This window comes from Phasianus colchicus, chromosome 1 (genome assembly GCF_987193195.1).
Source record: "Phasianus colchicus chromosome 1, bPhaCol1.hap1.1, whole genome shotgun sequence".
NCBI lineage: Eukaryota > Metazoa > Chordata > Aves > Galliformes > Phasianidae > Phasianus > Phasianus colchicus.
The window spans coordinates 41737990-41762968 of NC_143436.1; the positions used below are offsets into that span (position 1 = coordinate 41737990).

At 35.1% G+C, this 24979-nt stretch overlaps 1 protein-coding gene across 4 annotated transcripts in view; it reads left to right on the forward strand.

Annotated features, from left to right (window-relative positions):
• The window catches only part of TMTC2 (transmembrane O-mannosyltransferase targeting cadherins 2), a 235915-nt gene that overhangs the window by 200852 nt on the left and 10084 nt on the right, over positions 1–24979 (forward strand). For 3 of the 4 annotated variants that reach the window (XM_031589647.2, XM_090139358.1, XM_090139374.1), the window contains exons 10-11: positions 10047–10161; positions 14198–14261. In XM_031589647.2, the coding sequence (XP_031445507.2) occupies positions 10047–10161; positions 14198–14261 (179 nt within the window). Of the gene's footprint in view, positions 1–10046; positions 10162–14197; positions 14262–16520; positions 16831–24979 lie in introns of those variants that run through there. The other variant, XM_031589648.2, reaches the window with a different exon arrangement.

Consider the following 24979-nt stretch of genomic DNA (forward strand, 5'->3'; position numbering starts at 1 on the left):
ATCTAGACTTTTTTTCTCTTCTCTTTAATTTCCTGATTAACTTGCCTGTCTTTTCCTGAAGTATTCCTTATGTGTCATTTCCAATTTACCAGGACACTAAAAGAAAGGTTATTCAAATCATCATGCATGTCTGCTGCATTTTATTCTTCATTACCAGACTACAACATTAAAATAGTGTATTGTTTCCTAATTAGGACTGTTCCCTAAAAGCTTTAGCAAAGTTTTACTTTATTGTACTGCAAGTAGAGTGAATGGTTTCCATGTACTTCTGCCAGTGGTCATTACGGCAAAATAAATGAGATTCTGTTCTGCAAATTTGCAGTGAAAGTCAAAACTTGGTGAGTGTTTGGAGTATACAGTAGTAAAATGTGATACTTAAGAGCTGTAGAGACAAGAAGTCTCACTGTACAAGCTACTGGGTCTCTATTTTGGAATATTTTATATGTCTGTTGAATGCTAGTTAAAACTTTTCTTGTGATTACATAGCTTCTGACAGCAACGTTACTCCATGTTTGTATCAAAGTAACTATGAGGAAGATACACTTTCTTTGGATTGGCTTACATGTCCATGTCGTACAGCCGATCTCAAAATCTTGTCATTTCAGGCATGAAACATTATAAATTTCGAAATAGACTGTTGTTGCTTTTCTTTTTCTTCTTCCCTTCTCTTCTTTCCCTTTCACTTTTTGTATTGATCAAGAATCTTTAGTGTATATTACCAGAGACATTCCTAATATTAAACAGGAGTCCCTGGTGAACTGTAGGTGCATCTCTACATCCCACGTATTTATATATACATATATATATATATATATATTTTTTTTTTCCTCAGTATGAATGTATTGGAATAGCAAGTAAAATAGTTGGCAGTGATCTCTAATAAAACACATACCTCACTGAACAGCCAAATGGAAAGAGCAGTCTGTTGGGACACAACAGCATGTTGGTGGGGTAGCATGAATATTATATTATATAGACTGAAGATTATCCTCCAAATGCACATGTATGCACACAATTATAGTTTCTGCTCCAAGGATGCGCATATGTTCTTTTTGACTTCTAAGTTTTTGGACTTCATTGGAGCTATCTAAAATGACTTGATACACTGTATCTTTTAAGAGGCTTACACTTGTATTATAAGGTTCTTTAATTCAGGCCATAAGCCAAAGCTATTCTTCAAAGATCTGATTTTGTGCAGGAGTCAGCTTATTTGTTCCCATGAAAATTGATGTGAACAGCTTCCTGGATCTCCTTGCGATAATACCACCACAAGATATTTCTGTGCTGGAGTTACAAGCAGTTTTGTGTAGGTAACTCACTCGCTTTGGATTTCAATGCATTTAAAGCACTGTGTCCCAAACTCAGTGTAGCTGGAGATGTCTGAAAGGAAAACTAGTGAAAAGCCTGAAGAGCTCTAAATCCCTCTGCACTGCAGACATTTTGCTGCTTCAAATCATTTGGGGAAGTGTCTCTTGCAGCAGTGACCAGAGAGCAAGGCAGCCCCCTCTGAGTCTGAAATGCAGGTAGCTGCTCATCTGTGCACTCTTTTTTTCTCTTCTGTTCTTCTCACACGTAATTTATCTGAACATCTGAACGTTGTCCTCAACCACTGTCTTACGAAGTGTGAGTCTTGATGGCTGATCTGATATAAGCTACTCAGGTGCATAGTACACTGCCAGAAACATCTAGCAGATGGAAGAGATAAAATGCCTTATCAACTGGGAGGAAGAAATACAGTGGGGGAGAGTGCAGAAGTGTCAGTAAAAATTTATTTGTTTATTTTTAATTCTCTGGCAATTAAAAACCTTTGGTTTTTTTTTTTATTTTTTTTATTTTTTTATTTTACACAACCTACATGCTTTTAAATAAAACACTGTATGAAATTACTTCAGGTATGAGATTTGAATTTTCCTGTAAAACTTAAGATTTTTAGGTGGATATTTTTAATACACATTTTCTGTTTAAAAAAACTTCGAAGTCAATAGTTTTGTTTAAACCAAATTGAACTTAATAAATGCTTACTTGTTTTTGAACATTAGTTTTCGTCTTAGATGTAATGTGTGTAATGTGTAGTTACGTTGTTCAGAGTGCTGAAGCTTTGTGCCTTTGGTCTTCATTGCCTGAAGAACAGGCTAGGAAAACTTTATTTATCTCCCAAATATGTAAGGAAAAGATCTTCTGAAAAGTGTAATAATGAAAAATGAAATGTGCAAGTTGTTGTATTGATACAAAAGGGAAATGTCAGTTATGACCTAGCAATGAAGTTTTAATGATTTCTTCAAGAGCTTTGTGCCAGTGGAAGAAAAGTCACCTAAGATCATAGGAAGTTCAGTTCTTCATCAGTGAAATGAAAAAAACTGACTTTGCAATTTGTAATTCCAGTGAATGAATCGTCCATTTCAGACTGACAGATCGGTGAAGTCCAGTATATGCTGACTAATAAATAAAACTGAGTTCCTGGGTCTGCTCTGTTGGGAACACCAGGTGCTACATAGAGGTTGTGTGTTGAGAAATTAAACTCAGTGATGAGATGGGGTCAGGGCCAACCAGATGCAATATGCCCATCACTAAGTCACTTTGCTAGCCTTCTTAGTATGAATTCAATGAACCTTTCTGCAAATGAAATGTGGAGGTGTTTTTTTTGTTTTTTTTTTAAGCTTGTGGGAATATTAAATATATCATAATTTTGCTGGGAAGCTATAAAAACAAGTTTATGATACTCAAGCAATGTATTTTTGTAGACCATGTACTTTCTAAAGAAAAAAATCTCTCCATTTGGAGCACACAGGGCCATCAAACTAAGATGCTTGAATTATGTCTTGTACCTGCTCCTACAATATCAGTGAAATGTTATTCAAAGAAGACAGGATTTGCAGACCTAAAACAGGCAGAGAGCTGTAACTTACTCAAATCTTCCAACCTTTCTGCCCCCAGAACTCTCTCCAATAACTTCAAGAAAATGTTCAGCTGCTATTAGCATAGACAGTATTTCTTCCAAAAGGAAACCAAACAAGGAGATGTAGTAGAAATTGAACTATTTGGAAGAATTTGAAATCTTGCTTGCATTTTTCTTGGCAGCTGTGAATAACTTTAATGAGCATGTGTATAAACTTTCAAGTTGTTTTTGCTGCTCTTAGGCTGTTGCTATCATACAATATTAAAAGAAGATTATTACAAACCATTCTAATAACTATTTACTACAAACTCCCTTTAAAACCCATCACTGAAGTGGAATGTAGTGGCATATTTCCAAGCAGGTTAGGTCACTGACCCTAAATGCTGTGGAATTTACATGTTTCTGGCTCTTCCCTTGAGGTATCCTTAAATGTAATCATTTTGACATCCTGAATACATGGTTGACTCTGCTTCCTCGGCACAATACACTAGGCTGCTCAAGAGATATCGTGTAGAAATTTTAGATTGGAAACAGTGCTAGAAATATGGCTTTATGCTTCTTTCATGCTGCCAAAATTTGGAGTTTCTGCAGAAACTGAAAAGCTTGTGGTGCAAACATCCCCAGAGACATTTTTGTTAATGATCGTATGTTTTGACCTATGATTGCAACATCATTATGAAGATTTTTGAAGAGAGAACATGGAGCTGCTACAGAAGTGCAACTGGGTAGATCTTTCCCCTCCAAATATCTCTTTTCCAAATATCATCAAGTGTCTGGGGAATGATATAGTGTCTAGAATCTAGATTAGAATGTGAAAAAGCATCAGATCCTCTTTAGTATAATCAATTTTATGTTTCAGAGAGAGCTTCTAGTGATCCAGATATGGTTACAAGCTCAAACACCGAGTCTCAAAAGCTCACAATTTATTTTTTTCTCTGTTACCTCTGGTTGTGCTCTGGATGACATCCAATGGTATATTTAGCACAACTGCAACAGATAAGTTTTTCAGACAAAGGAAAAGGCATAGAAAAAGGACTGTTTCAAGACAGCGCAGATAGCGATGTTGCAGCACACACTGGCTTACACGGTCTTTTTATACGTCTTATTTGCATGTAATAGTTTTCTCAGAAGGAAACAATTGAGAGAATAGGCTCCCCAACACCCCTTTGAGCAAGAAAGGCAGCGAACAACTTTATATAAGGATGGGATAGGATATAAGAAGCAGTAAAACAAACTGGAAAGCTGCTTTCATCTTTGTGACTCTGATGTAAGTTCCCTTTGTTTATTCTGTCACGTCCTACAAATTCAGTGAGAAATTGTCTTAACAGGGAAGCAGGATCTTTAGCGAACATTTCCTTGCACTGGAAACTGCTCATTCACAGCCAATGAATCTGTTTTGAAACTCTTGAAGGAAACAGTTACATTAGGTCATGTCTGTTGACTTGGCATCTTGCAACATTGATTCATCACCTGCAGAGTTTTGAATATCAACTCAGAGAGGAGATCTTTCCTCTCATTCCTTCCACAGCTATTGAAACTTTTCCATTTAGAAAAATACCTGCATCTGCTCCTTTGCTCCTGATTGCCACAGAGTTAATGACAGCTTCAGCCGTGGTCCTGCCACTGTGCCAGTGAGAAAGTAATTCAGTTCTCAAGACATGATCTGGTAGCCTTTATGTATGCTTCAGATTGACAAAATGCATTAGCTCACCCAGAACATGATACCTGTTTTGGTTTGTGCAAACCAAACCACATTTGTTGGTGTTTGCACTCAAAGTGCTGTGAAAACACCAACAAATATTGGGCTTCAAATCCTCAGTGTTGAATGTGCTGAAGGTATTGCTAGTGACATTCATTATAAATAGATTTGATATGAGTTTATGGTGTTGATATATCCACCTCTCAGGTTAAAATAGTTAAGTTACTACCACAAAGAAAAATCTTTTGGATAGGATAAAATACAAAAGACTTGATGACAAAGGTATATCTATTTTAAAAAAAGCAAATGTTAACAATTCCCTATTATGGTGGGACTAGGAGATCTTTTCCTTCTTATTAGGAAAGCGGTTTATTTAGTTTTTCTTGCATTAGTAAAGATGTCAGCACAAGAATATAAATTATTGAAGTTTGAATAAGAACAGAACCAATAGTATTCAGAGATCATTCAGAGTGATTTGTTTTAAAAGCAGTGTTAGCAAGATGCACTGTTTTAGAAATTCTCCTTGTTTTGGTACAAAGTACCTTCAACTGCTTGCCAATGAATAAAAAAAATAGGAAATTTGAACCAAAGAAAGATTGGTGCAACATTCAGTTTTATCTAGTGAAATAAGAGCTCATAATGCCTGTAGGGTAGAAGTTGACAAAGCCCATTCTTGAGGAAGGCACTAATGTCCTTGTGCTCTTAACATGAAAGATATTTATGCATAGGCATATCACAACCAATTAATATCTTTTATATTACAACAAAGTAACAGAAGTAGTCTTTTAGATGTATGGCTTCTAAACGGTTCTTGGCACGTGTCTTAACAAAATGCTTTACAAATGTTCATGATCATTTTAGAGACTGTTACACAGAGTAGAGCTGTCAGCTTTCATCTCTTTGGATGAATATTTGTTCAAAATTTTGGCAGAAGATGAAAATCAGGGTGTTTTATTGTTGTTGTTGTTGTTTTTTTCCAACTACTAGGAAGTGGAAACTATCTGTAAAAAGAAAATTGAAATTGAAATGAAATACTTTTTTATGTTATTTTTCAGATGCACGTATATTGCCTCATTTTTTTTCCAGTCAAATGTGGACTCAAACTGCTGTTGATCATTTGAAAGAAAAAGTTTGAACAATGCTGAAGGTGTAGGATCCTTCAGTATTTATGCTGTTTCTGATGCTTGGATATTTTAGAGCTTAGAAAAAAATTATGTCTAAGAAGATAACAAAGCATTGAATCATCTTCTCCCAGAGGTCTTTGAGAAATCTTGGCTATGCATTTACACTCATCTCTGTGCTATCTAGTAAGAAAAATGAAAAATTATATTTAAAATAGTAATGTTGCTCCAGACAGAGAACAGTATTGTTGAAGATCACACCTGGCCTATGGATTTCACTTATTCTAGTTAATGAGAAGTATTAATTCCTTGAAGGAAGAAAATCTTGGATCAAGAGCTTCTAGAAAACTGTTTTCTGAAAACCTGGTTCTAATTCCAAAAAACAGTCAGGCTGCCATAATTTATGTTGTTGGCAAGAGTCAGACTCATGACACCTGCAGTAAGAACGCTCTGTACGTGATATTGGGCAGTATCTCATAAATCATGCAGTTTGCCAGCTACCTCTCAAAGGAGAAAATCCTGCACATAAATTTAGACCCACACAAGTTGTTCCTCAATCTGGAGGCTTGTGGATAAGACTTACTGATTCACTTTCAGCATCTAGCCAATATTTTGCCCTGCTAGTGCTCTTCTCTTAAGAAAACACATCTTTATAGCTTTGACAGGAAAAGTTCAGAAGTCTGATTTTTTTAATGAAGAAAGTACAATACTAACCTGCCAATCTAGTTTATTCTTGAATCATCATGTATATCATTTTATAAGAAGATAATGTTTTCAAAATGGGTTACCTCTACTTATATGCTGTAAATCAAATTTAGATGCGTGGATGAATTTGGTTTGCATTTCAGGAGAACCTGTCAAATCTCAATTGTCAGCTATAAGTTTCCACCTGATACCATGTCTGGCTGGGATGAAGTTAACCTTTTTTCATAAGTTATAACTGGATGATGCTGTTTTGAATCTGTGACTAAAACAGCATTGATAAATACACTGGTCTTTTGGCTCGTCACACTCTGACTGGGAGAAGTAACAGCTTGGATGAATGACCAAGCTGGCCAAAGGGATATTCTGTGACATATAGTATGATGCTCTGCAGTAAGAACTGGGATAGTTGAAGAGAAAGATTTTTTGGCTTCTAAGGTATCCTTTGTTCAATGAGTGTCTGGACATTAGTCTGCAAGTGAGAAGTGGTGAGCAGTTTCCTTTACTTTTCCATTCCCTCCTTCCCCCCTTTTTTCACATATTAAACTGTCTTGTTTAAGGTTCTTGTTGAACCTTAAGTTTTCTTCCTTTTTTCTTCCTATTTTTTTCACCTCATACTGCTGAGAAATAGGATTAAGTGGGGGAGTGCTTGGCAGTAACGGGGAGCAGCCTACCACACATCTGCTATGCGCTCAGGTATTGATTTTTCATTAGACTGAAAAGATGACAGAAGAAAATGTTTAATCAGCAACCTCTGATTAAGTCTTCTCTACTCAGGAAATGATAGGGATGGGTTCTTTCAGGGAGTCTTCTCCTCTTCTTTGCTGTCAGGATTCTGTAAGAGTTTGGATATAAGGGATGCTATAGTTGGTTTTACTTTGCCATGTATCGTCCACTCCTTACCACTTAAAATGAGTTATTGGCAATGTTATTAATCCTGCAGTATGGAAAGAGACTTGTTCATGGGAATGTGTGGTCCCATAGCTTTTTGAAGAATGAAAGTTTTGCTTGTACTTAGCTGGGGTCATGGATAAATTGCAATTTGTTCTAGTTTGCTTTGGTAAACCTATAGTAAAGTTAATCTTTTAATATGCTGTGTAATGTAATCCTATTATAGAGGTATGCTTAAGAGGTCTAATGGCAAACAGGGCAAATTTTACTTTTAACAATTGAAAACATTCGTTTATAGCTGTTGCTGACATTTTTCGTGTGTCCATGTAGATTAATGGAATGTATGCATCCAAAGTCCTAAAAAAGGCTATTAAGATAAATGTTTTAACTAGCAATGCACTTGCGAAATGTGAATAATGTCCTCCTCTAAATCAGCCTTCTTGTAGAAATCCTAAAGTATGTAGGAATTTCATAATATTATTCGTGATATGTTGATCTTATAGACCTCTTAAAGAACTAAAAATTAACCAAGTGTGTTTCGCTTAAGACTGCCAACAAACCATTAGTATTAGTTTGAAATGGTTTAAAAAAATATAATTTAGAAATTATATGGATGAAGTGAAATAATTTTACCATCTTAATAAAGTAAATCTTGAGTCAAGAAAATCATTGATTGTATCACATTAAATTGAACATATCAGCTACATTCTACTACATGTAGGGTAGTTATAAATATATATGAGATAACATCTTGGTTGAGATCCAGTGTTGAAATGTTTCATACAGACAACGAGAAGCATGTTTCTAAAGATGGGTCTTTAATATCTTTGAGTAATTTTTGTCGAGAACAATGAGGATTTTTTCTACCCATGTGGAATTAATTACCCTAATGACCACTTGACATTATCTGTGGGTTTTAAGCTGCAAAATATTTTTCCTAAGTATGAAGATTTTTTTTCAGAATGATCTTCTAAGGCTGACTGTGTCTTGAAGTCTAAAAGATTCTTTTTCTCATCTTCTTGCTGGATGTATAAATAGCCCATCCAGTTACTATAATCTTGTTCTCCTAATTCCATGCTTTCCATTAAAAAAAAAAAAAAAAGAAAAGTTAATGTTAACAATTTAAGGCTAGTTTGCTTTGGCATAGACCCAAGATTAGCATTACTCTTCCAATTCATTTGTTGAAAAAGAATTGGAATGTCAGTTGTTCAAGCTTGTTTCGAAGATTTCTCTTTAAGGAACTTAGAAAGTCACCCTAGATTAAAAACTGCCTATTGTAATTAGTAGACTTACTTGCGTGGGAATTTCCAAATTCATATTAGTGTTTGTCTAACTATATATAAACCAAACCCTAATGTGGTACAAAAAAAAGAAGAGAAAATAGGAGAAAACTTTTGGCATTTGTTTCTCTTTTTGTTGCAAGGGAGGAGAGGAAATATTGACATTTTCTCCTTTTTAAGAGGCTCTAATTAATGGCTTAAGTGATGGTTTCTAATTCTGAAGTTCGGTTACTTTTTTATGATCCAAACTGCTTTTGTATGTTGTTTTTGTGTATATGTGTTTCTCCCCTTCCTCTTCTTCATCCTTGTCGCTGCTGTTGATCCATGTAAGAAAAACTCTTTGGAAATTGTTTCTGGAAACAACACAAAGCATCATTATACGTGAAAGGATGGCACTTATTTGAGTGTGGATGTAACTAAAGCAAACAAGGCTTATGCTACAAATGCAGTAAGGCATTTATTTTATTGTTTTCCCAAGACTTTTTGTACATCTGAATAACTAAGACAGGTAGCTTGAATAAAGAATCTCTTGCCAAGTTGAAATGCATCCATGGAGAAAAAGCAAGAAACTATGAAAGCTGTCTTTCATCACTTTTGGTATTGTGATAATTCCTTCTGCATAAGTGTTCATTGTATCAAGCATCACCAGATTCACTGTGGCCTCTACAGACCTTCCTAGCTTTAGTTATGTGGATTTTCTGCATGTGCTTGAAAAGAACAGGGAATGTGTGAGGAAAGGAGACAAGCAAGAAACACTCACTGTGAGAAGAAACCATTTGTTTGTGGGCTGCTACCCCTGAAGAGACTTGTGGCAAGTGATGGCCTAGTAGACTTTTGGTTGACTGATCTTACTTTACAAAAATAAGATAAGATAAGGATGGGATGCTGGAATGTGTGATCGCCATACTTTAAGATACATTTTCCAAATATGTTATTTAGACACAAAGTCTAGACAGCTGAAACCCTATGGAATGTCCTTGATCCAAAATAACACGTTTTATAAAGTAAGTGTGAATAAATCATTGAAAGGAACAGAATTAAGGTGGCTGGAGTATCTTCCAAAGCATTTTCTTCTTCAAAGGAAAACTCAGTTTTATGGAGTTTTATTAGATTATATGTGGTTTTCTTCTACAAGTACTGTACTTTAGTTAAAATTTGGTTCATATTATGTTATTCATTCTTTTTGGTTTTTACTTGGTCTAATGAATAAGATAGTGCCATTGTAAAATTCATTAATGTGATTTTAGATACTTTCTAGGCTTTTTACAGAACAGATAAGGATTATGTAGGAAACGAGACAGATCTTACATGTTGTAACACAGAGCAAATCAGCAAATGACCAAACACTGAGTGTGAAACATCCAATTTTTGAAAAATGTGTATTTCACAACTTTATTATCTGAAGCATCATAGATCAGTTGGTTTTTATGACATCAACTTCATGTTCTCCATTGCAGGTCAGTTCCTACTAGAGGAATCCCGTCTGATTGAAGCCGCTGAGATGGCAAAGAAGGCAGCTGAACTTGATAATACAGAATTTGATGTTGTTTTCAATGCTGCCCATATGCTCAGGTTAGTGTGTTTAAATCTAACTCGATTTTCTCTTCTGTTTTGGAGGAAAAACTTTTTACAACCTTTGCTTATGTAGTTTGTTGGTTTTTTTTAAAGCCCAGCAACCGTTGTCAATAATTCAATATTGCTATAAAAAGAACTTGAATGAAACTGTTGCAGGACTTAGTACTATCTATTTCTAATTTCCTGAGTGCTTATAATTTATTACTTTTAAAATTTCTGTTATTCACAAGCAGATCATTGTTTTTGCTTACACAGAAGAACAATTGGTTTATTTTGTGAAGAACATTCTGCAGACTTTTCTTTCGTCTGATCTTTAAAGTTTTTAGAATACAAATCAACTGCAAAGAATAGATTGAATCTGATCTGGATGTAACTAGAGAATACTGGAAATGTCACATTTTTTGCTGATATCAACAGGGAACACTGTGATGCTTTGAAATCTAAATATCCTCAAACTAATGCTGATTTGAAACTACACAAGAGGAATTAATATTATCAGTATATGTGATTCAATATATAGTCTTAATACTTAATTATGTTCTCTTTCTGAAATTAATAAAATGTTAGATCTTTTCCCTTCCTTTAAAAGGAAATTTTTTTTTCCTTTTAAAAATGGCAGACCTGGATATTTAGTAACACTGAGCTTCTGCCTGCACATTATCATTAATCTCACATTACTGTAATAGGTATTCTTCATACTTGTTTTTAGGATAACTTTTATCTATTGTGTGATTGACAGGTGTGAGGATACTTAATTTCATTTAGATTATATCTTTGCTTAGAAAATATATCAGAAAGGAAATAAAAAACATACTTAATCAGCACAAAACTGTTATTTAGGTTATTTCTCTAATGAAGATGTGTTGCTTGGTTGTTTGTAGTTTCACTATTGAAGACAGTAAACAAAAGGAAAAGAAAATGATATTAAAACAGAGGTAGAGTCAGCTTCAGCCGAGTGGCCTGTGTTTCAGAAAGAGGTTTCTATACCAGGATTTTGAAATAAGTGCTATTTGATCTTGTTGGGTCTGTATACTTGTAGGTTTCAACCAGTATTTTGCCGAGGGATTCTGAACAGCATTCTCTATTTTAAATGTTTAAGCAGAATTAAAAACCTGTAAATGGCAACAACAAAACAATCACTAAACCAAAACTCTAAAAAAACCCCACCACCAGCAAGAAAAAAAGCCCTGATAGTTTAGCTTAGCTAGAATCCTTTTATGCCCATTTGGGGTGTCTAGTTGGTCTAATTTTTCATTTAAATATACAGCTTTCTTTGTGGAAGACTGTAACGTCCTCTTAGTATGCTCTTGGAGTCTCAGCTGGTGTGGATGATGTAGCAAGATTCAGCATGGCAAAGTCAAATTGAGTGCTGCCAAGTATTTCCTTAAAACCACAGGCATTATGATTTGACTCATTTTGTTTTATTGCCCATCTTGTTTTACTGCATACTTAGCAATTTATTTGATATATTACTTACATAATGGAAATTAGGCAAAGAGATTGTCCATTGGGTCAAAGCAACTACTTTGGGATAAGGCAACTACAATTCCATTATGAGTCTGCAGGACTTCAGAAGAACTTGGTTTTCAGAATACTTAGAATGAATGAGAGCTGAGGTGATTCCAAGTAGAAAGCAGTACCAAAATACAAATTAGTAAAAGAGAAACAAACACTCAGAGTGGCATAGAGTGAGAAAGCTAGAATCTGTGGTACCGATGAATGCTAAGGAGAATCATAAAAGAAAAGCTGAAATTAGTAAATATAACAGTTTCATGTAGGCAAGTAATTGCTATTGAGGTACCTCAGCTATAAAATCTGTTTGGTAAGAATTCTGAGTGGACTGCATGTCTTTGAGGTAGAAAATATATTATAGAAGTTCAGAAGGCATGGAAGTGAACTACCCTAAGAGAGAAGAAGTGTTATGCTTTAGAAATGTATTATGGATTAAGAAGCAGAAATTGATGTTGATGTGGGTGATGCAAGGTGTCATGAATGTCTGGGAAGATAACAGCAACTCAGAATTTTTTTTAATAAATCCTGTTTGTTTTTAATTGTCTAAATATTCTACTCCAGTAATTACCAAATTTTGAATATTTTGAACAAGGGATAGACTGATCTTTTTTTCTTTTTCTTTTTTTTTCCCATAAATGTGCATAGTAGTTGTCTGTAAAATTTGTTTTCTTGGCAAATTTTTTCTTCGAACAGCTTCATTCAAGGGTCATATAGCTGTTGTGGAGATGATCTTTAATACAGTAACTGGTCATGCGTTTTACTTTTGTATAATTTGTTATGCTTATAGCCTCTATTTGAAGCCTTTCAGCAAAACTAGATACATTTTAATGGAATGTAGTGAAGCATGTATTGGAAATGTCTTATGTTGGCTGGAGCTTCAGTGATCAAGTCATGTATTGACAGTGCTAAGTTTCAGTTGAAGGTCAGCTTCTGTAAGATCCTTTCCTGTGAACTAATGATGATTGCCTTTAGAATGAGGAATGGGAGTGTAGTGAAAACACCGTACTAAGTAGAAACAGGAGAAAGTGCTGTGTAATAAATTTCAATTTTGGTGCCTTGTAGCAAGTACTGAAATTTGAAAGTATGAGGATTTTTTTTCCAGTAGTTTCAAGTGCTTCCTGTGCCCAGCAGGAGTGATTCAGAAGCATGTTGAATGAATATTTTCAGATATTCAACTGTTTCTAACCATGACAACCACTATGTTGATGATGCATGTGTTAAGTAATTTAAAACAGTTCACAGGTATCAACTGGGTTCTACTCAGCACATTGTCAGAAAGTGGTTTCAGCTTGCATATGAATTATTAAGAAACTTCAAAGAGTTTATCCATCCTCCCTTTTTCCTCCCAGGACCAATCGCTGTCTGTCAAGATGTGTTGATTAAAAGTAATTGCCTGTTATGTGTAATCTGGCTATGTTTAAAATTTGGGTGGATGGGAATGTAAAATCAGAACACAGTGTAATTGCTGAAACGTAAAACCTCATACGTAACAAACACGGTAAAATCTCCAGGTATGAGTGCTGAAGAACTCCTGTCCTAGGACAGGTAACTTGTCATGCAAAAATTACATATATGTATGCGTGTGTGTTTTTCCCACCCATGATGCCATGATGACTTCATTACTGTGATAGAACAGTAGCAGAAAATACTTGTCTTGCCTGACCTGTCATTTCTTAATATTTGTCATCTTTCTTAAGACCTGGATGTGATCAAGTGATGTTCAATGGGCCAGTGGCCACAATGATTATTTGAAGGGAAATTAAGAAGCTGGAGACAAAATAAGAAAGGAGTTTGAGGGAAAAGATTAAAAGGGCCCTTTGAGAAAAAAAAAAAAAAAAGAGGCTTATTTGGCAACATACTCTGTTTTCATGTGAATGCATTAAACTGTAAAGCTAGGGAATGAAGTTGTAATAATTTAAGTTATAGGAGAATGTAGATGTTGCCTGTGTGAAAGGAAGAAGAACAGAGGTGGGCTAATAGTACTTCAGGAAATATGAAACTCAGTCCCATGGGTTATGTGTTCTAAGTTAAAAAAAAACCCTCTTGGTATGAGTAGTTGCCAAAATGAGAACTCTTATGTAAATTATTTCCCTGAATCATGGAAACCGATTTTTAAGAATGCATTGTATTCTCTGTTTTCTTTCTTTAAATTGGATAACACTGCACTATTGTATAAGTTATTGCTTGATAATTTGGTGTTAAAGTATGGCTAATTACAAAAATGTGCTAAATATTCATCTGATGAAAACTGGTACATGTGTGTTTCTGCCTCAGATGAGTATTTGGCTTTCTGCAGTACTCTTCAGTGTGCACTAATACCTTTTCAGAGCTATGGAGAAAATAAGGCACAAAAATGTTTGTAATGGATATTCAGAAATGCAATCTAAAAGATTTCCATATTTCATACATTTGTTATGGTAATATCCTTAAGTAGTGGGAAATGGTTGCAGTATTTTTTTTAGGTGTGCTTTTGTATATGGAAAAAGAGGTGTAATTATGTTGTTTTTTTCTGTCCTGATAGACAAGCCAGTCTTAATGAAGAAGCTGAGAAGTATTATGAAATGGCAGCAGGATTAAGACCTAATGTAAGTACCTTCTTAATGATATCCATTACTTAAACTGATGAATGTTCTGTAGTGCAGAACTGGTTGTGCTGAGGAGAGACTTCTTGCTGGTGTTTGATCTCTTGGCCTGTATCATACATATTTTTTTAGTGGTTAATTATAGGGTAGTCAGATAAAACCATTCATTTGTTAGAACAATCACACTTTAATTTTATCTTGATGCAGTATTCTAACAACAGGTCATACTTGGCTAACATATTTTAAAATATAGATTTCTTTGTCTACTTTAAAATGTGTTAAGTTTGGAAAATTTCCTAATTTCATCTATATTCTCTAATAAAAAGAAAATGAAAGGCTATTTTGTGATTATTTAAGGCATTTTAAATAATACCTCTTTCTTGAACTTCTGGCAAAACGTTGTTGTTCAACAAACAATGTTTTTACTTCAGAGGTAGCTCCTCTAAGGTTGAAGTGCAAAAGCAAATAAATGTTTATTCATTGAATGTGTAAGAATGTGTAAATACTCTTTTTTAGAAAACAAAAATAAAAGCTCATTACCTTTTTTACTGTATTAGGAACTAAGAGAACAAAATATTTTCTTTTTAACACTTCATTGTTATATTCCTTTTCAATTACCTTCATGCTTTGGAAAAAACACCACTCGTGGATATGAGAGGCAGAATTTATTTTTAAAACCTCATGCTTTGTATATGTAATAAATGAAATATAGAACACATTCTTGTCATAGAAGTCTATAGTGATTAATTTGAAAATATGTTAGCAATTTCAGTTAAAAAAAAAAAAAAGACAGTCTTAAAACTATAGAATTTTCAGGTCTAAAAATAGCCTTCCACAAGGTCTTAAGTTGAATCCTAAGTTGATGATCCATTTCTCTGTTACAACTTTTTTGTTATTCACTGTACCAAGACACCTAAATTATCAGTTATTTAGAATTCGATCAGCACCTAGCTCCTGAGAGATAGACAAATAGTGCAGCCTGAAACAGTACTCAGATTTACAATTTCTTGTATCTATTTCTTTGCAAATATTGCATATTCACTAATATCTCTACTATGAAATATTAGCTTTAGTAGCAGTAAAAGTAGCTACAAACTCTTCAGTATTTTACTGCTAATAAGGGAATTCAGACTCTCATCTGAGCCTTCATGAAACAAATTTAGTGTCAGCATTCTAACTCTGGGGCTGTGTCCCTGTTAGTTGTCACAGTTAGGGCCTAGCACATCCCAGATGCTTCAACTTCAAAACACCCACAATAGCTTTGGGGACTAAACTACGCACATACAGGAAATGAAGCTGCAGTATGGCAAAGTACAGAGACTACCATGTGATACTGACCTCATTCTGATCCTTGTTTTACTGTAAATAATTTCCTGAGTTACGACTTTCAGAACTAATTAGTTAGCCATTTCATTGTTTTTTTTTGGTTTGGTTTGGTTTGGTTTGGTTTTTTGTTGTTTTTTTTCTTTTTGTCCGAGACAGCAGAATCTCCATTTTTGCATTTGTCTCCTAAGCAAGCTTTCCTCTATTTCAGTTTCTCAAGACTGGGGTGCAACAGTGGATGACTAATATGCCTGTGTGTCTGGATCACTTTCTCATTCAGTCAATCCATTTTTGTAGAAATTGTAACTAAAGAGGCTAAAAACCTAAAAAAACCAGCAGTCTTTAGTTGCAGGAGAAATGAAAATTCTCTGGAACATGCAAGCCATTGTTTTTAAGAAAGTAAATACGGATTATATTTTTGTTGTGTTGGTGGTGATTCATTCACCACTGAATTAATTCTGATAAGATTTAAAGATACTGAAAAGCTGTATTACAATGAGTAATGTATTTGAAAAAAGGTTATGTGTAGTAAAGGAACTACTGAAAACAGCACAGATGAGTTATATATGTATTCATTTGAACATCTTTGCTTTTGGTTACTCCATTATGCAGAATGTAAAAGAATTATAGCACTTCAGTATAGCAGCAGCAGCAGCAGCTGAAATTAAGCTTGGCTAAAAAAGAAAAATGCAAATCTGACTACAGTTATTCTGGATTTAGATCCAACTGTTCTCAAAAATTTTCATGATTGGCTGCATTTACATTAGATAAGTATTTATCCTCTTTGAAAGCATCCAGTCAAATTTTAGAACCATACTTTCCATGGAATATAGTACTTCTGTGGAGATGGGAAAATTTTATTTATTTATTTATTTATTTATTTATTTAACTTCAGGAAAAAAGCAAGATTTTCAAGATTGTTTATTTATTTCCAAGCAGACTTCACAGAGCTGACTTTCTCCCGGAGAGCCAAAGAGGAGAGGTATCTAGGAAGCAGTTCAGAGAAGTCTACTTTTATTTGCTATGAATAATTTCTTACAGGACTCACTTTTCTTCCTTCAACTCTATAGGTAACCTAGAGAGATTATTTTCCCTAGTCCCTGGACCTTTTAAAATATTTTCTGAAAAATGTATACCCACAGTGCGTGCTTACCGCTGTCAAAACAAAATCATTTTAGGGCCTTCTTAATAAAAAGCACATATGTGTTCATTCTAGCAGTGTTGGCTTGTATGGATGTTAATCACATCAGTCTAATTTTAATAAATACAATTGCATGAAGAAATGAAAGTGCAGGTTTCTTGGACAGACAGACATTTCTGCAGTAAGTATTCTGAGTGGGAATATTGTTGAGGAAAGTCTGTATTCACAGATGGTTTCTAGGTGCCCTATGTCTTGTAATGTTCATATATCAGAAAATTGTTTTAATGAGTTGTTAGGCACTCTGAAATGTGAGCCTTAAGCTCACTTTGTTGTGGAAAAATCAGTCATCCAGAAACTGTTTTTGAACTATCATTCTTTACAAGAACATACTTATTGACATAAGCTTCAGGTTTTATTGAACTTTTAAGACATCCTTTGTGTAATGGAACTGCATTTCTAATTTTTTAAGTCCAAACTTGAAGCAACCAATCTTTAAAAATCTGCTCTAGAACCCCCACATATGGCCAGTGGCTCTTTAGAAAAAAAGAGCACTTTGAAGTGTGACCTCAAAAGCATTAAATGAAAGAGAGCTCACTAGAGCCTTAAGACTTTGAGCCACCACCTTGAGCTGATTGGCTTAGAAGCATTCCTCAAGGAGTTGCCATGACCTGCAAGTCACTGCCATCCCAACCACATATTAGTACTGCTTGCAGTCTGGAGCTCATGACAGCTTAAGCCCCATATCATTGACACATTGTCAGAAACAGCTGTTTCCACTCTACCACTTCAAAAGGGTTTGATTAAATGTCTTACTGTAACAACATATATAAAGACACACACATAGAATGAAGGGGAAAGGAGAAATGTACTTATAAGCAAAATAAATATAATTTCCACTAGATGGTTTAATCATGGTGCAGAGGACTAAACTATTTCTTGACTTGAAGGGTTTATGTAATCAGTTAACACAATATCATATTAAAAAGCAGTTTCTACAAGTGCTTCTTTTGGTTTTGCCCTAGCACTAGAATACAGATTTTGTGTCAAAGTCTCTAGGCTTACACTAAGCTGTCCAACAGCTGAAAGAAGAACACTAGTGATTTTCAGATAATTGAGTATATTTTTATAGCTTTCTTCTAGATAAAATGCTTTTGGTTCCTTCTTATGGAATATATATGCTTTATATTCGTGGCAAGGTCTCAAAAAATGAATATGGAAGAGACTTTAAAGATCGCCTAGTTCTAACCCCTCAGCTGTGGACAGGGATGCCTCCCACAAGATCAGGTAACTTGAAGCTCCATCTAACCTGGACTTGAAAATTCCAGAGATGGGGCATCCACATCTTTTCTGGACCATCTATTCCAGTGTCTTGCAGCATCACAATCCAAACCGTTTATTGCAGGTTCGAACATCCCTCGTTTACATTCACAATTTTTCTCTTTTAACTTTCCCACCTGCCTTTACATGTCAACAAAACATTCCACAAACGCTCCTTAACCTTGCATGCACTGCTTGTCCAATCAGAGTCATGAGTCATTCCAAGCCATGCACTCTTCCTTCAGTCAGGGTCATTATCATGCAGCCATCATGCAGCTTACTTGACTTTGTTTTTCTCTTCTGGAAGTGTACTTGGTTCTCAGCATTGCTTTCTCATGCTGTTTATCTTGCTCTTCCGCTTCTGCTCTGAATATTCTTTCTTGAATCCCAACAGTGTCTCACCATTGTTGTAGTAAAGAATGTCTTCCTAAAATCTCATCTAAATCTACCCTCTTTTATTTTAGAACCATTATCTCATGTCCTAACAAAACATCCCTGATGAAAAATCCTTTCCCATCTTTCCTGTAGTCCCCTTTTAGGTACTTGAAGGATGTTATAAGGTCTCTCTGGCATCTTCTCCTCTCCAGATTAAACAATTTCAGCACCCTGATCCTTTCTTTACAGAGGAGGTGTCCAGCCCTCTGATCTTTCTTGTGATCTTCCTCTGAACCTGCTCTAAGAGGTCTCCATTTTTCTTATGTTGAAAAACCCAGAGCTGAATGCAGTGCTGGAGACTCCCAAGGTTCATGAAATTTCCAGTTAAGAATCCTCATTCTAAAATGTTCTTTTGTGAGTTTACTTGCTTATTCAAAGTTATGACAACACGACAGTCATATATTTGTATGTTTATTCCGTAGAACCACAGAGTCCGATTTTTCGGTAGTGTCAGGCACTGACTTGTATCTGCTTTTACAGAAAATACAAAAGTGAGCCATATGGAGCAGGTGTAGCTTCTGCTGGTTGTCTGCCTGCCCTCTGAGCTGCTTCCAGCATCTCCCTAGCGGCACTAGTTATTGCTGAGCCTTGCATCGTGTAAACCTTCCTCTCAAGCATAAAAAACATTTTGCCTCAATGACATAAGTGGCTGTGGATTCTTCCAGTCCAGAAGCAATCTTGACCTGCTGAAACTGTCTCTGTTTTCTGTTGAAGGTATGAGGAACAAGAAAACTTCCCTCTTCCTGCTCTGTTCTTTTCTGAAGACTGTATCTATTGTTATAGGGCATACAAAACTTTCAGGGACAAAAAAGTATACCATGGCTTCCTAATGAGAAGATGGGTATGACAGATGTGAATTGTACTTCCAGATGGCATGCTGCTAGTGTTTTGATTTAAGACAGATATAGGGGTAAGTAGCTTAGGCATGGATTAGCTCCACAGGGAGAAGAGACAGTGAAAAACCCTGAGAAAAAAGGACACCACTTTCTGGTTGTAGCCAACTGGTTGGAATGTCTCCTTAAACAGACAGTAAAAGACTGGCTCTGAGGTTTGATATCAAAATAGTTATGACATATATCAACCTTCCTAGCAGAAGGCTGACCTAGCCTAAAGGTGGTGCAGAAGGGGTGAATTCCAGAGAATTAATAATTACTACATATAATCCGTTTTTCATTTCAGGTAGAAATAGTCTTCCTTGCTTTGACAGCAATAATCATACTGCTCCATGTAAAGAGCTCATCAGTAGTTGCTCCCTTTCTATGTCTCCTAAGCTAGAAAACTTTTTAAATCTTGTTTAGACTTGGGGCCCACATTTTTTTTTCTTGTGGTGGGAGTTGTGCTTCAGCCATTCCAAGTCCTTATGCTCAGCTCATTCCTGTCTGTGGCTAAGTGGAAGGGAGGTCTATTGCCTCTGTCTACCTACTGGGAGAAAATTGTGGTATTTTTTATGAACTAAATAGTTCTGTCTGTATTGACAATTATATTTGCTTATTGACCTCTTAAGTGTTTTAAAGACACGTTTAGTTTTTTCCTTGTGCACAGTTTTCAGCTTCAGGACAAAGCCTGTGTATAGGTTGTTTTTCTGAATCTTTAAGTATTCCTACTTTAGCTTCCCACCTTTAAAAAGAAAAAAAAAAAAAGGGATGCATTAAAAAAAAAAAATACAGCATTTCTCATCTCTCTGATGTCTGTCGGGGGACAAAGAAAGAACACAGGCTACTGGAGTGGGGATATTTACCTGTAATACTGGAGCACAATATCAGGATGAGTTGTATAATGTGAAAACCAACTTACTCATCCATGTAAAACACTGAATTTCCTTTGGGAAATACAAAAGTGTATTTTATAGCCTTATCCCAGAGCAGTCTATATGTGTTTTCTCATGCATGCTAGCAGCTCTGTGAAAACAAAGATTGAATGTGCTTTTGGATGATTATGGAATACTTCAGTCTGGTTCTGGATATTATGATCCATCTCATTTTAATATACATGGAAGGAAAGTGAAAATCATGTTATTACAGTTGTCTTCTTCAGTATCATGAGTATTTGGTTATAGGAAGCTCTTTTGTACTCTTATGATTATGCAAGCAGTTAAACATGCAAATATCTGAGATCCATTGGCTCATTCCATGTAATGAATGAGACTGGGAATTAGAATGAAAATGCCTTTAACTTGCTTCTTATTTCTCATCGAGAATAACTTTTTCTACGTCTATATAATCAATACATAAGTATTTTGTCTGCATAAGCTCTAAATTACTGAAAGGAAAATGCATTTGTTTTCTCTGCTTACATTGGTGTGGCAGTGTTGACTTGTTTAGAGTTACTTCTCTGTTACTCCCATGTGAAAGGTAAATGGGGCTATGTTGTTCCTGGTTTCTTCAAGTAAAGTTATGTAAACAACTATGAATTCATCTTAATGCATAGATTTTTCAGTTAGCTTCATACTCAGAAACATCCCACAAAGTAAACCAGAATCTCATTGCTATGGTAATCTGGAGTGCTTTTCTTTTCAGTTTTGGCTATGAAAATGTTTACAGATTTCCTATAAATATTAGTCCCTCTACAGTCTAATTATTATTATATTTTCTGAATAAGTTATTTTCATGAACTGTAAAATTCATATACGTCTTTTTCTTTAACAGGAGAAAGAAGCATTAGAAATAAGCAACTATATATTGACTCCTCTTTTATAATTTCATTAACCTTTAGATCTTCATTAAATAACCAATGAACCAGCGTTCTTCTTACCAAGAACTGTTAATTCACTAATTTCATGCTTAACATTTGAGAGAGAGAAACTGTGATTCAGGCGCTATCCACTTAGAATACAGGTTGTATAAAGTATTCAGTTTGTCTAGCAGCAGAGTCTTGCTGCTTAGAGCTGCTGGAAGTCTTTTCTATATGAAAATAAACAAATAAACAAAAGATCATTGCTTTCTGCAATTGTTTTCCACTTTAGGTTCTGTTGCCTGATGTAGTCAAAATCTTAATGTCACTAAACCTGCAAGAAAGTAGATTATGTTTTCACACACAAAAAATGCGCATTTGTTATTAGTTCAGTATCATCTTCCAAATATCATTGAAATGTTAAGATATAGACTCTTTTTTAGTTTCCAGGCACATACTTAGATACTTTTGTATATATATGTGACTCCCATTTTCAGTCAACATAAATACATTGCCTGCAAATTCTCAATTGAATGTATAGAGTTCTGATCAGGTATTCAACTCAAAGAAAAAAATGATCACGTGTCTAGACTTTTATAAGACCTATTCTTTGCTTTGCAGTCATGCCTTATTCATGTCATTTCTTCTGGGCAGTATGTACATTTGTGAACAACTGTTTTCAAAGAAGAAGTAGAGAAAGAGTAAAATTTCATCAAAAATCTCTATGTGGCCCCGGACAATTCCTCTTCACTTAGTACAGCCCAGGCAAGCCAAAAGGTTGGACACCCATGATACTAAAAAAAAGGAATCGTTGTACTTTGAGGTGGTGGAAGGCAGTAGTTTGTGAAGACAGTCTCTTTTCTCAAATTTTGTAAGTTAAGATAATACATTATGGATAGACCTGTACACTTCACTGTGGCTCACTGGCTCGTAATAATATAGCAGGGGGTAGTGTGCTGCCGAATGAATTCCTGGAGAGAGCAAGATTGGCTTTGCAGTGTAAATGTAGCTGTCAGTGTCAATCAAAAGCAAAGTGCTATGAAATACAGAATTTGCAGCAGTAGATTAGCATTTCAGAAATTAAACCATCTGTTTGAACTCAATTAGAAGAGAATCCAGCAAGGTTTTTCTAATAGAGTATTCTAGATGTGCTGATTCTGGAAACAATTTATTATGCAATTAGAACTTACAAGGAAGTGTTTTTAATGCTCATTCAATAAAATCAGCAGTACTACGTTCTCAGTAGGTTGTTTTGCAATCAATAAATTCTTAATTTTCTTCCTTGTCTGTAGTTCTAATTTATTTTACTTTAGGAGTGAGTTGTTGGAATGTTTTATTTGATGTAAATTTAGGAGAACTGATGTTTCTGTTTCATGAGATGGTATTGATGAAACTGTTTTTGTTCCCCCATTCCTCCTATAGTATACGCAAGAGATTGTCTGGAGAAAAAAAACGCTCTGCAATGCAACTGTTTTAGGTCTGAGATTTCCCTGTTCTGTGTGTTTACACACTGTCAGGAAGAAGGCAGTGGACAGGGGATAGTGAGTGGCTGAAGTCATTTTCTTGTAATTTGTTTTTAGAAGTAAATTCAGTACCAGCCTTAATTTATTTCTGCCTGGGAAAGTTAGAGTCTAGAGGTCAGATGCATGCTAATGAGAAGAAGCAGTGGGGAGAGAATGGGTAGTTTTTCATTTCCTCCAAAGACCAAACACTTTTTTTGAGACATTCTGTACCAGTGTATATTGATCAATGCTCTGTTTATATGCTTCTGTTCACCATAGTTAATTTTACTGGAGAGCAAATACACATTCAAGCGTACCTATCATTTTGAAATGTATCTTCCAGATACCAAACTGCTATGTTGTGAAGTTGAGGCACTCTTACTTAATTCCTAAGGTGTTCCAGTAAAAATTGTCTTCCTCTAACAGTACATAGCTTTAATCTGACATTATGGTTTGTAACTGTGCCAGTTGCCCAAGCTGCTTTAAACTCAGTGAAAAAAATTACAGACTGGAAATCTTGTCCAGTGTAATAACAATAGAAAAAAAAAGAAAAAGAACATACACAATAAAAACTTAAATTCCAGATGAAATTTTGCTGTCTGCCTCTTACATACTCTGGAGTGCTTGACTGATGTATTTATGGTGGTTAATTGGTGGACAATTTCTGTAACTCAGTGGTTCTGTACTATATTTCTTTTCACTCTAATTCCATTTACATACTTAAAATTATCAGACTTATTTTTATTATATTTGAAAGATCAGCAAAAGTTTCTGTTTGAAAACTTCTATTCTAAAGTTACATTGATTTTCTTGCTAATTAATTCCCTCCCAAATTGGGTATTTTTACCATAACAGAAGCAAATACTTTCTGATGTCTTTACTTTATTGTCCACTCCAGTCAACAGAACTCTCTGGTGCAAGCAGGCATGTAGTTTCAATGAATAATTTTTGACACTGAATCTCAGAGGTTGGGACTGAACTATGATTTTCCTTAACAGTTGTAAGTTGTTCTCCCATGTCTTAAGAAATAATTAATTAATTTTTTTTTTTTTTTTTTTTTTAAGGCAAATATTAATTATTGTGTCCATTTCTTAAAAATACAGTTGGTAAAATGCAGAAACCTGTAGTTCACTAAGCAGCAGTTATTGGCATATGCATTATTAAGTGCAGACTTCCAGAGTAGCGTGTGTAAGTCTACCACTGAACACTTGCTGTAATTGATATTAATTACTTAGAAAGCACTGTAAATGTACATGTCATCGATCAGTTGTAGTAAATAAGGCTGCTTTAGCAGTAAGTAGCTTTATTTTTTACAAGTCACAATCTTGTAAAAGCCTAGCAATTGATTAGTGTCCAGTGGCCTCACTATTAGCAATGAAAAGACTGTATTTTAGGAACTACAGCATTAAAATCTTTAAGCTGTAAGAATCAAAATTAAATCCTTGCACTTACCCTGTAAGTTAATAATTTTAATATGTACTGTGGATTCAATTGCTAAACACTATATAGGGAACACCTGCAGGTTTCTGGCTGCCAAAAAGTAAGGCTTGAATCCGTATGAACTGAATGGAGTACTGTAATTCAGGATTTTGAGAGAAACCAATAGTGTGTATCTCTTTTTTCAAGTGCTCTCGTATTCCTGTGGGTAAAACTGAAGTCAAGACAGAGGGTGGGCAAAACTTTTTCACTCTGTGCAATAGGCATGAAACTGATAGGAGCCAGATGAAGGACAAAGGAAAAAAAAATGCTTTGCAATCTTGTTCTTCATGAAAAAGATTTTTTCAGCCTTTGCAGTTCTGTCAACTGTTTAATGAAGACATCATTGAAGAGTTTTGTTGTTTATTTTAAAAGTTAGGGAGTTCATTTGTAAAATTGCCTTGGTAACATTTCTATTAAATTATTTCAACATTTCTGTTACATTATTTGACCAATTTGAAAATACTTTCAAACACTATTGATAAATTGTTGTTATGGAAATTGTCTCACTTCCTTCAATAGACTTTGATTGTACTTTTCCAGTAATTAAATTACTACCAGTAGAGGAAAAATGTTTTACTCTGTTGTCTAGGGAAAGTTAGTTAAAACAAACTAATTGTGAAGAGTAGAATATTCCTATTTAGCCTTCATTATAGTAAGAAAGTAATCAAGGCCTGGGTGCATGTTCAGAGAAGGGCAGCAAAGCTGATGAGAAGTCTGGAGCACAAGTCTCATGCGGAGCCACTAAGGAAACTGAAATTGTTCAGCCTGGAGGAGACTCAGGGGAGCCTTTATAGCTCTCTACAATTACCTAAAAGGAGTTTGTGGTGAGTAGGGGTCAGTCTCCTCTCTTGCAT